Raw genomic sequence first — 13,558 nt, forward strand, 5'->3', positions numbered from 1 at the left:
GATTTGAGAACTAAAATCTTTGGCAAATTGATAAGAAAATATGGATGTGGTACACATGCAAACTGATATGAGAAATTTAAATGTGCACTTTGTTTCTCTTACTGGCATAACCACACCTCACACCTGCTGTTTGTGATTCTCCGTTGCTCTTTGCATTCTTTCACTTCTGTGTTTTGGTACTTTTTTGAGACCTGGTTGTTACTCAATGCTTCCGCTTGCTGCTTGCCCTGATCACTCTGTCTTATCATGCATAACAACTGTGCAACAGACTTCCTGCCATATTTTCGCCTTGCTGAACAACACTAAACAATGTAAAAGTACAACTCTAACATAACTTAATGACAACTGAAATTGAAGAGTTCTGCATTTACCAGAATCTGAAGGTATGTATAACTTAGATAAGATTAATGTTTTTCCTTGTTGTGTTCACACATGATATTTATAATGAGTTATGTAAATCAAACTAATCTCTTCTTTATTTCAGTGCCATGGATTGTGTCGCCAAACATCACATTGTACCCAGTCTCGGACTGGGAATTTGGAATCTCACCAGTAAGGCTCATCTGCTAAATGGCTTTTTTCCAGACAAACTGGGTTTGGAGTGGTTTTGGGACAAATCACCACTGAGTCAAAACAAGAAGCCAAGCAGAACGAAGCTAAAAAGTGAAGGGACAGAGCAGAAAACCTTCAGCCTGAGCAGCAAACTCTCAGTGTGGGGACAAGGATCAACTTTTACCTGCAAAGCTAATCACAATTATACTGAATATAAGAAGACAATAAGCATTTGTCACAGTGAGTATGTACAGCTACTGTCTCAAAGCCCATATTCAACATGCACATTTGCAGGAATATGTAAAGCAAATTAAAAACAGTCTTAAGATAAAGTTTATTAATTAGCATGTTTTTCTTTAATTCCACAGAAATTCACCTGTCATTCATGTGGAGATTCCCAAGTTTAAGACTTTAGCGTCAGACTCTAATGTGCAAGGAACATGTTGGGTCCACACTCATTTTGATGCCATGATCTCCTGGCTGATTAATGGAGCGCCACAAACAGCTAATAAGAGTAAAACACAACTCTTATTATAAGTTAAAAAAAAATTTGAGTTGGTGGAAGAAAGTAAAGCATTTAACATGCAGAGGAGAGTAAACGTGTGTCACATCTGCTGAGAAGACTATAAATATTGCAGGTAAAATGATATTAAGATCACAGGAAATTCAGGCATCTTATGACCAAAGAGGACCTAATTAATATTTTTGCTTTTTTTTTTAAATTATCCTCCAGTTCAAACTCCATAGAAATCAGGATCTTGCCCAGATCTGCTGAAGGGAAAAACTGTCCTCATGTGACCTCTACATCACCTTACAAGTCAATGGTGATTAAAGTTAAAAAAAAAAGAAAAAAAAAAGATTTTCCTGAAGGCTGAAGGCGCTGGCCTCCTTTTAATCAGCAGTCAATTCACAGTCCCTCAGACGTACTGGAAGAAAGACAGAAACTTTACCTGCAAAGTCAATAAGTTTATAGTCAAACTCTACCAGCTATATTTTTGGTAACAAGCTACTCTTGCTTCCCTTTTAGGCAGCTGATTTAACTTTGTTGATTTATACTTTAATAGTTTCTGTTAAATAGATTAATTGATGCCCTGATTTGTCTCACTTTAGTGCAGCTTCTTCTGGTCCAAAGTACTAAAAATCAAGAATGTGGGATACTGTTTGTCCACGATTTGCACAGCCCAGCGCGCGCTCCCGACCAGTGTTGGTCAAGTTACTTGAAAAAAGTAATCAGTAACTAATTACTGATTACTTCCCCCAAAAAGTAATCTTACTTTTTACTTATTTTCAAAAGTAATTAATTACTTAGTTACTTAGTTACTTTTTAAAAACACGATTTACAACCTGAAGAGGTGATAAAGCGATAGATCTTTCAGCCCAATTCTACTTTTTCTACATAATCCATCATACAAAATGTAATCAAATGGAAAAGTCTCTTTTTTTTTAAACTTATTTTATCAGTTTTAATCTTTTAACTTTATGCATCAAGCAAAAATTTAATTATATGCAACATTCTCTGACTTGAATAAATTAGTTTAACATTGAAACCTATTTTCTACACATTCCAGCACATAAAATAAAATATTTTTTGTGTTTACACTCACTCTTTCAAATAGATGCAAGTAAAACACAGCAGAAAATAAATAAAGTCAAAGACTCAGCGGTCCTGTTGCTCTATTTTCACCTGTAAAGCAGGAGTAGGGTAGGCGGAGGGTTACCCTGGTGCAGGTGTGCCGCGGTCAGTTGAAGAATCCGCGAGTTTCTCTGTGAGTTTCCCATTATGTCGTAGTGCACTTGGTGCTTGCTTGGAAGTTTAGGGGTTTTTTTCGCTGTAAAAAGAAGTTTTCTTCCCACGCACGTGGATGCTAATGTTTTTGTCACTTTTTATGGAATCAAACTTAAAGTAAGGTCAGTACTTCCACGCTTTAAACGCTGCACGCTCATACTCTCTCCCACACTCCATATATTATCCATTGTTGATCTGCATACAGCTGTTGTCACTAACGGCGCACTCGCTTACGTCACTGTCGTGAGACATTCTCGCAAAAAATCACGGCTTTAGTAACGCAGTAACGCAGCGTTCCTACGGGAAAGTAACGGTAATCTAATTACCGTTTTTGAATAGTAATCCCTTACTTTACTCGTTACTTGAAAAAAGTAATCAGATTACAGTAACGCATTACAAGTAACACGTTACTGTAATCTGATTACTTTTTTACAAGTACAAGTTACAAGTACAAGTTACAAGTAACGCGTTACTGCCCATCTCTGCTCCCGACACAGGGAAAACCAATTCTGCAGGGGAGACCTACCTTGGCACTTGTGCAGGTGAAACCAAAGGGAAGATATGCTTCACCCTCATTGTTTTTTTTTTTTTATCATCACCACCTTATATGGTATAATAGTTACATTGATTAAGATAAGTGCCTGTCATTTGATTGTTTACAAGTAAGATTCCAGTCCAATTTTTAAATTATACTGGGCATTTTTACTATAATAATAACAACAATAATAATAATAATAATAATAATAATAATAATAAACACCATGTTTATCCTTCAGAAAATTGCTTCGTGCTCCAAGATATTGTAATTCTCAGATTTTCCACAAGAGTGAGACAAAGCTCCATGTGCAGAAGCAGCAATATAGTTTCCACCTCTAAGTAAAAAAAAAACTACTCATGTAGTGATTTTAAGATGCCGATAAATGTGTTGGTATGCCAGTGGTGTTATGAAGAGGTGCAGTCATTTGAAAGCACAAAGACTGTTGTTGTAACTCTTCTTCTTTGCAAACATATGTAGTGTCCTTGTAAATCTGTACACTCCCTGTCTTTGAATGAATTGCATTTGTGTACTTTGGGGGTTTAGAGGAATTCACAACTGGCAGGGAGAGCACTAAACACACTAAAGCTTACTATTGGCAACCTCTGAAGTGATCTGTTGTGCATTCAGACTATCCCATATTTTCACGTTAACAAAAACACATTTATTAACATCGGAAATATCAGTATTTAATACACTACCAGGACACACCTTCTCATTTAATGCTTTTTCTTTATTTTCATGACTATTCACATTGTAGATTCTCACTGAAGGCATCATAACTATGAATGAACACATATGAATGACCTGACGTCCTGGCTCGTCCTTGCCGTAGCATTTGTGCTGTACCTCATCGATTGCTTTTTTGCTTCCCCCTGAGTTCCTGTGCTGCTCACTATTTCACCATGTACCAGGACACACTGATTGATGGTGAGTTAATGATACTTAACATTTTATCTGTCTCACTCGTTCCTCTCTGTTATCATCTCATCAAATGTTACAGGTCAGAGTATGGAGTCCATTCCTTCCAGTCAGAGAAAAGGCCTGGGGAGACTCTCAGTTTCTCCTGTAGAGGATCAGGCTTCAGTTTTCATTGCTGTGTTATCTGGTCTTATCTGATCTGGGACAGAGAACCTGCAGGAAAACCACTGGAATTGATTGTGAGCATCTTTTTCAACTTCCAGCAGAAATAGTTATGCAAGCAGCTTGAGAGGACGTGTAGAAATCAGCAGAGATGATAGCAACAGCATGGTGTATTTGATTTGGTTTGATTCCAATTTGAGGCCAGAGGATTCTGCTATTTATTACTGTGCTAAAGAGAAACACAGTGGTTAAAGCAGCTGAAGAGGCTTTACAAAAACATCCTGCCATCTACTTTTAGAAGATCCCAAAGGAAGCTGTTGTTCCTCAAAAACAGGGACACCGGCTGATGAGATAATTGTAAGAAATTTCTTTAATAAAAGAGATGATAATGGTAATAAGAAACATTATTTAGAAAAAAAGCAAATATTGAAAATAATGGACATGGATTAAAAAAAAAAGATTGCCACCTATCAGACGTTTATTAAAAGTTTTAAATAAAAATATTTTTAATAACAACAGAAGCTCCCATGCTATCACCTTGAGTACCAACCTGTTGTCTGTAGCTCTGCTGCTGCTGGATCCTGTGACTCTCACTGAAGTCGAGACACTAACAGCAAGATCACAGCACATTAAGTGTTACTGTTATTACAGTGATATTCAATGTTTTTTCAAAAACATTTAAATGTGAAAAGTTGCCACAGCTTGCCTCTTCAAATGTGCAACTCACTGAATACTGAAAACAACATTTACTGAAAAAAAGGGAACTTTTTTGGCACAGGTCTAACTGTATATCTTTGTGAATTTAGAATAAGATTTGAAATGTCAGTTTTATCTTTTATTTCCTGTTTATGTTTATTTTCTGTTTATTTTTTGAATACAAGAAATCAATTAAAGAATGTCTGAACTGATTTGACAAAACCACTTTTTTTTTTTACAATTCTTTATATCTCTTCAGATCTCTTATAATCTGTCAGCATGCATCTATATGCAAAGCAAACCTCCTGACAGTCGACTATAAAGACTTGAAATCATGCCACCCGTTAAAACAGAAGAAGAAAGGTTCCCATCAGATTATCTTGAGTACCAAAATGTTCTCTGTGGCTCTGCTGCTCCTGCTGGCTGCTGGATCCTGTGAGTCTCACTGATAAAAAATCACTGACAGAATGATCACAGCATACTGACTGTTACTGTTAAATAAAACATGTTTTCTCCACAGGTGTGAAGTGTGAACAGCTGACACAGCCAGAGTTTGTGACTGTGCAGCCAGGTCAGCATCTGACCATCACCTGTCAGGTCTCTTATTCTCTAAGCAGCTGGAGGACAGCTTGGATCAGACAGCCTGCAGGGAAAGGACTGGAGTGGATTGGAGGTGCACATTATGGACACAACACACATTACAAAGATTCACTAAAGAACAAGTTCACCATCAACTTAGACACTTCAAGCAAGACAGTGACTCTAAATGGACAGAATATGCAGCCTGGAGAAACTGCTGTGTATTACTGTGCCAGAGGGTCACAGTAATACAAAACATCAGTGGAGCTGAACACAAACCCCTCAGAGCTTCAACATGTGTAACATCCTCCACCAGTACAGGAGCCCCCAGACTACAGAACACTGTTATCTGCTGCATGTCTCTGTTTAGCACTGGAGATTGCCATGATAATATATATTTTTTGAAGTTATAGTTATGAATAAAGTTTTACATTTTCAACCTTTTAGTAACTTGCTCAATTTGACATTTTTTTCTGTAATTAAGTGACAATAATATATTTTGATACTCATTTATATGAGAAGTTTTTCCAGCTAAACCTTTGTGTAAAACCACCTGTAATGAAGGTTAGAATTTGTTGGTTTTCATTATTTGCAAAACTAAAATAATACAAATATGTAATGATCACTAAGCAGGCAGGACTCATGCTAAAGTTCACTGAATTTATTTAAAGTGAATTAAAATACAAACTAAAGCTTGGCCCTAATGAAGGTCCCAGTAGGACAGGGCTGACTTTTCCACAAATCCACACTGATACAGATTCTCTCATAAAAACACCAAATAGCTCTCCTCTCCTTAGCAGAACTTTTGAGGAGGACAAAGGTCTAGGAGCCAAGTTTTGCTAACCGATGCAATGCAATGATCCAGCAAAGACTGATGATCTGACGTTACATCAAGTAGTGGCTGCAGAGAAGTACATGAGGGACAGGTGTGTGCACGGATAACCTGAGATATGTCCCGCCTCCACACAAAAGCAGCACAAAGGATAGAAAGAGAGAAAATAGAGCGAACTGAGGACAAAGCAATATTCATGAAATATGCACATTATCTAAGTCATCACAGGGGTACATGTGAGAAGCCTACTGTTTATTGTTTAAGATAAGATAAGATAAAATAAGACTTTATTTATCCCACAACGGGGAAATTTTTGCGTCACCTCAGCTCAGGTACAGATATCAGATGGAAATACAAAAATACAAATACGTACAATCAATGAAAAAAAGTAAGATAATACACTACATACAATGGTAGCATACACAGTATGTGATTATGGATATAGTTGGAAATATGGAAGACATAAACTATATAGCTTGATATAGCTATTGTACCACTACTATTCCTATTTATAGACATGTACACACACACATGTATACACTAAATATACATATGTATACATATACATACATATATACCTGCACATGTCCATACACATAGAAGGTCCATTATGCATGAAGTGGTGACCGTGGATATTCACAGTGTCCAGTGACTTATGACATTGTGATTGAGGAGTTATAGAGTCTAACTGCTGTTGGGATGAATGATCTGAGAAAGCGCTCCTTCCTGCAGCGAGGGTGTTTCAGTCTCTGACTAAAGGAGCTGCTCAGCCCACTCACATACTCATGCAGTGGGTGATGTGGGTTGTTCATGATGGATGTCAGCTTTACTAACATCCTCCCCTCACCAAAGTTTAGTCAAAGTTTTACAAATAAAAACATGTTTTTAATTTTATTTAAAAAAACTATAAAATATACAGTAAAATTATATCTGTCACTTCCCATATATTTGTCCTCCCATTGATATCCTGATATTAATCTTCAGGCTTTGCAGTTTGCATGTTTTCTCTGTTTCAATCATCAGAAAAGATGCAAAAGTTAATGACCCTGTGTTTCTGGCTGCCTGGAAATTAGGTTGGGTCCTCTGGCTTTTTAAAAGAAATCTTAAGGGCACTTCAGATACAATGTGACGACAGCACTGTTGTGCCCAGAAACCCATTATGTCCAGTGGCTTGCTCCTCATCATTCTACTTATCCTAGTAGAAAAAAGGAATGACAGGGACCGGCTGAAGATCATAGCAGAAAAAACCCCAAAATAAATTATGTACTACATGCTGAACAGGGCAGCTAGTGCAACAAACATTTCAGGTCATTTACTCAAACTAGCAGTCTGGGCAGCACGCTCTACTTTTTATATAAAGCTATTATAACATATCATTCTATTCATCTGTTAGTAGCTAAAAATATTTACTAAGTTCTTTATATACGGCTGAGTTTACTTTGTAGGAGGAGTCTATGTAAAACTGATACCTTCAGTAGATTTATATATCTTGGTACTCAATCTACCAGAGACACTGCAGACTAGACAAAGACATTTGACCTTAACAATGATCAGAAAAGTTTATTTTGCTATTTTACTGATTTCGTTTTTTTTCTTGACTGGTAAGGACGTTTTTACATTTTTTGTTCAAATTAATTGTTATGAAGTAAACTTTTTGGAATAATAAGCCATTAACATTTCTGTAGGTTCTGAGGGTCAAACTCTGACTGAGTCTGAATCAGTGATTAAAAGGCCTGGAGACTCCCACAGACTGACCTGTACATACTCAGGGTTCAGTGGTGATTATAGTAATGCTTGGATCAGACAGGCTGCTGGAAAAGGACTGGAGTGGATTGCTTGGATCAGCAGTGGCAGCAGCAGCTGGTACTCTCAGTCATTCAGAGGCCGCTTTACCATCTCCAGAGACAACAGCAGAAAGCAGGTGTATCTGCAGATGAACAGCTTGACGATTGAAGATTCAGCTGTTTATTATTGTACTCGAGAGTCACAGTGACACAAGAGGAAGAAATGCTCTACAAAAAGTCAGCCCATCAAAAGATGGAACAATTTGTTGCCAGCTGTTTTTCCCCTTAAAGTTACAGAAATTACAGTTAAGTTATCGAAAGATGTAATAACACTGCCTCAATGGGAAATGCTTTTATGATGTCTTGTCTTAATTTAATTTTTTATCAATTAAAAACAAACAAAGACAAAGACATATTAAAATCTAAATTTCTGTTTTAAATAATTGTCTTTTAATTATGCCCAAACCAATACTACAGTAGAACCACAAGGCCATTCATTCTCTCTTATAATTGGTCATTGTCCTTCTGTACAGAAAGCAAAGCTCCTCACACACTGATATAAAGATTAATATCAGCCTGGTGCAGGAGAAAATGAGAAGTTTTGGGTTATCACCCTCAGTACAAGTTCTCTGTAGCTCTGATGGCGCTGTTGGATCCAAAGAGTCTCACTGAGGCAATGACAGTATGATAAAAATACATGGTTTTATTGTATTGTTTTATTATATTAGGGATCCTGCAGGGACAGAACTGGATTGATAATACAAATTATACTGCACAAGGACAAGTTGACTATCATCTTAGACACTTCAACCAGGACGTGTATTACTGTGCCAGAGAGTCACAGTAATACAAACCATCAGTATAGCTGAATGAAAAATCCCTCAGAGCCTCAACACTGGTAAGTGTTAATAACTCAATAGGTCAGTCATGACAAAACACGAAAATGTCCATAATTAAGTCACAATAATTTATGACAATGACAAAAAATAATTCAATGTCACATCCCTAATCAAATTCCCACTCCCTCACTGTGATATCCTGATACAAATCTTCATGCAGTTTATAGCAGCACAAAACATCCAAACTCCACTTGTTGCTTGCAGGTTAATCCATATTTCTATTTCATCCTGTCCCTTGTAATCTGTATTAAAAATAAGCTTCCTCACAGACACATATAAGAACTTGACATGGTGAATTTTGTTGAACCAGAACAAGAGAAGCTTCCAGAAGATCACTTTCAGCACCAACATGTTCTCTGTAGCTCTGCTGCTGGATCCTGTGAGTCTCACTGAAAAGAACCACTGACATCATGGATGCTACGCACTGTTACTTTATGTACAATTAACTACAGTGTGAACAGTTGACACAGCCAGCCTCTGTGACTCTGCAGCCAGGTCAGCGTCTGACCATCACCTGTCAGGTCTCTTATTTGCTGAGCTACCACACAGCTTGGATAAAATAAAAAAAAAACCCTGCAGGGACAGGACTGGATATTCTGCAGACTGCAGATTCATACTACAAAGATCCACTGAAGAATAATTTCAAACAAGAAAGTGACTTGAAAATTAACCAGATTTGCAGACTGAAGTCACTGGTGTGTATTACCATAGCGCCAGAGAGACACAGCCCATCAGCTTAACAAACCCCCTCAGTTGTAGCATCAAACTACCAGAGGAGGAGCCCTCAGATCATGAATGAATTCAAGATTATTATTCTCTGGAAGTCAGTTTGTTGATAAATTCTCCAAGGTGAGTCTGTAAGCACATCTTATAATAATAATGATAATGATGATAAAATGTCACAGAATTAAAATAATTTCAATGAGAAATTTAAATATAGTGAGATTAAATGATGCTTGTTGATTTGAGGTGTACAGTATGCTGAAGGTTCCAAACAAACACAATGGATGAAGGCAGAGTCAGGGGAAGAGGAATTTGATGCAGAGGAGGGAGAAGAGCTGGCCCTGGAAGAAGAGGAGCAGGCCAATGAGGAAGAGGAGTTCAAATGAGAGGAGGAAGAGGAGCGACCAACGAGGAAGAGGAGAAGGCCAACATGGGAGAGGAGAAGGTCCAGGAGGGAGAGCAAGACAACCTCGCACCATCATTACGGACGAGATGCGAGCAACAGCTCAGCGACATGATGCCGCACAGTGATTGTGGTGTGTGTGTGGTGTGAATAACGTAAATAAAAAAACTTCACACCCTGTTCATGTTTTCAAGATTACTGTTGTGTGCAATAGATTCTGTTTTTGCATTGAGTTGTGTTACAGTAGTGTACGTACATGCAGGATTTTCTATAGATTTATACTACTCATATGAAACTCACAAATCTAAATGCCTAATCCTCTGCAGAGATCTACGACGATCCGTTACTGTATAGTTTCTAAAATATGCATTGGCAGTTATGAAACAAAGAACCTTCTCACAAATTGAGCATTGTGTTTTCAATTGTTTTGCTGTAGTGTGTAATGCTGTGTATAGTGTTTACAGTTTTGACAGCTTCGAGCTGCTCTCTTGGTGTGGGAGTTTGAGTTTTGCAGTGGGAAGGTGTGGTTGTGTTTATGTAGCTTTAGAGAAGGGTGTTGTGTTTGGACATTGGGGGACCTGGTGGTAACGTTTGTGAAATGTGTTTTAGCATTTGAGAAAAACTGTAACTCTTCACACCTTCGTAAAAATGGTGTTTCCGTATCAAACAGTACACACAAGCCATCATCTACTAAGCACACAATGCGCCAACTGCACACTGATGGTATGAATACAAAACACATCTGGCTTTTGCTTTCTCTGTGCACAAGGTAGGCTATGTCAGTTTGAGCTCATACTTCTGTCATAGATCCATAAGCATAGAGGGATCCAAACTTCAAGTACTGGTGTTTATTCAAACACATCAAAACAAACACAAGTGTTTATTTCCAAGTATAGGATTATTTGCAACCGCCATAATGACTATATGGGTTACTTGGTCTGCAGTGAACATGCTTCCTCTGCCCCCAGCATCTGGTCATCTAGCAATTCTGTAAAGTAACAATTTCAGTATTTTTACATCAATGGTATTGGTGTGTTTCTCATTGGCATATGGCAGTGCTACAAATCTTTGTGCGAAGTGACTGTACTAACCGATTCTCATTTCAAGATGTCCTTATGATGCTTGCTACAGTGTAGCGGCTCAGTTTAGGCTGGACCCGTTGGCCAGCTACCCTCAGGGTCATTCCACGGTTGATTACATGGTCCACTATTGTAGCTCTGATGTCATCAGCAATTCTATTTCTTACTCTTCCTACCCTTCCTCTCCCCCCTCCTCGTCTTCCTCTTGCTCCTCCTTGTCCTTGTCGTCCTCTTCATCCTACTTCTTCACCTCCACGTCCTCTTCCTCGGCCTCCTCTACTTCTCACTCTTTCTGCTCCCACCATTGTACTCCGCACACACAGCTTACCTGTATTATAGTGCTTAGGCTGATTGCAAAGTGAACTAATTATCTAAAAAAGTTTTCACATGTGAAAGTGTGCCAGACAGTTGGCAAATTAGTGTTAATGATAGCCATACATGTGTATACTTTTGCTAGGAGTGTGTTGGAAATTTGGTAATTGAGTGTTGTGCAGTGAATTGTGCCTACAGTTTTGCAAAGTGTGTGTTACAAAATTGCAAACTGAGTGCAAAGCAGTTTTTGTGCTTTTAGTTTTGCAAACTCAGTGAGTGGTTTTGCTATAAGTCTGAATAGTTTTAGAGATTGTGCTACAGGAATCACAGTTAGGGTTTAAGCATTCAGAAAAAACTGTAACTGCTGTGAGCATAATTTGTTGCTACGACTACCTCGATCAAGAATAGCAACACAATAAGGAATTTCCAAATTTTTTTGTTTTGAGTAAATAGAATCAGAATCAGAATCAGAATACTTTATTGATCCCTGGGGGAAATTATTTTTTGTTACAGTGCTCCATTTTAAACCAACATTAAGACAAGACAGACAATACACGAACTAAGAATAGTACAATATATACATATACATACATACATACATACATAAGTCACTCATAAATAAATAGTTGGAAAAGAAACATGTGTAGCTGTAGCAGCAAACAGTGTGTTAAGTGGATGCGTTGTACAGGGAGATGGCCACAGGCAGGAATGATTTCCTGTGTCGTTCAGTGGTGCTTTTCGGTAATCTCAGTCTCTCACTGAACGAGCTCCTGTGACTGACCAACATGTCATGGAGTGGGTGGGAGGTGTTATCCAACATTGTCTTTATCTTGGACAGCATCCGCCTCTCCGACACCACCTTGAGGGAGTCCAGCTCCATCCCCACAACATTGCTGGCCTTACGGATTAGTTTATTAAGTCTGTTGGCATCTGCGACCCTCAGCCTGCTCCCCCAGCATGCAACAGCATAGAGGATCGCACTGGCCACAACAGACTCATAGAAAATCCTCAGCATTTTCTGGCAGATGTTGAAGGACCTCAGTCGCCTCAAAAAATAGAGACGACTCTGGCCCTTCCTGTAAAGTGCTGTGGTGTTTTTAGCCCAGTCCAGTTTATTGTCAATGTGTACTCCAAGGTATTTATAGTCCTCCACAATGTCAACACTGACCCCCTGGATTGAAACAGGGGTCAAGTGTTTCCTGGTCTTCCTGAAGTCCACGATCAGTTCCTTGGTCTTTGCCACGTTGAGCTGCAGATGATTCTGCTCACACCACGTAACAAAGGAGTCGACCACAGCCCGGTACTCTGTCTCATCATCCCTGCTGATGCATCCAACCACCGCAGAGTCATCAGAAAACTTCTGAAGATGGCATGTCTCTGTGCAGTGGCTGAAGTCTGTGGTGTAGAGGGTGAAGAGGAAGGGGGAGAGGACAGTCCCCTGTGGTGCCCCTGTGTTGCTGATCACCTTGTCAGACACACACTGTGGGAGACGTACATATTGTGGTCTTCCTGTCAGGTAATCAACAATCCAGGACACCAGAGAAGCATCCACCTGCATCGCTGCTAACTTATCACCCAGGAGGGTCGGCCTGATGGTGTTGAAAGCACTGGAAAAGTCAAAAAACATGACCCTCACAGTGCTCGCCGGCTGGTCCAGATGGGTGTAGACACGATTGAGCAGGTAGATGATGGCGTCCTCAGTTCCGAGACGAGGCTGATAAGCGAACTGAAAGGGATCCAGGTGTGGTCTTACTATGGGTCGCAGCTGGTCCAGGATGAGCCTTTCCAGGGTCTTCATGATGTGGGAGGTCAATGCCACGGGCCTGTAATCCTGGGGGCCACTGGGACGTGGCGTCTTTGGTACAGGGACGAGGCATGATGTCTTCCACATCACCGGGACCCTCTGCAGACTCAGACTCAGCATAAACAGTTTATGAAAGACTCCACACAGCTGGGGGGCACAGGTCTTGAGGACAAGGGGACTCACTCCGTCTGGTCCAGCAGACTTCCCTTCAATTCATTATTGGTCTTGGAGCTCCTCCTCTGATGGCTTCATGTTTCAAATGTGTGCATGCAGTGAGGGGCTTTTGTTCAGGTCTGCTGATGTTATGTGTTACAGTTTTTCTCAAATGCTAAAACACATTTCACAAACGTTACCACCAGGTCCCCCAATGTCCAAACACAACACCCTTCTCTAAAGCTACATAAACACAACCACACCTTCCCACTGCAAAACTCAAACTCCCACACCAAGAGAGCAGCTCGAAGCTGTCAAAACTGTAAACACTATACACA

At 39.4% G+C, this 13,558-nt stretch overlaps 1 long non-coding RNA gene and 1 gene segment (V, D, J or C); both read left to right on the top strand.

Moving 5' to 3' along the window:
* The first annotated feature begins 263 nt into the window (after window positions 1-263).
* LOC101480962 (uncharacterized) lies at window positions 264-5,044 on the top strand. The gene is made up of 7 exons (XR_013098314.1): window positions 264-383; window positions 485-792; window positions 921-1,190; window positions 1,286-2,460; window positions 3,634-3,803; window positions 3,877-4,033; window positions 4,912-5,044. It is a non-coding gene; the product is annotated as an uncharacterized LOC101480962 (long non-coding RNA).
* Window positions 5,045-5,480, top strand: LOC106676311 (Ig heavy chain V region XIG14-like). The segment is given in 2 exon segments: window positions 5,045-5,087; window positions 5,173-5,480. Coding segments are annotated over 2 exon segments (351 nt in total).
* The last annotated feature ends 8,078 nt before the right edge of the window (window positions 5,481-13,558 follow it).

Source organism: Maylandia zebra, linkage group LG4 (genome assembly GCF_041146795.1).
Source record: "Maylandia zebra isolate NMK-2024a linkage group LG4, Mzebra_GT3a, whole genome shotgun sequence".
NCBI classification, from domain to species: Eukaryota; Metazoa; Chordata; class Actinopteri; order Cichliformes; family Cichlidae; genus Maylandia; species Maylandia zebra.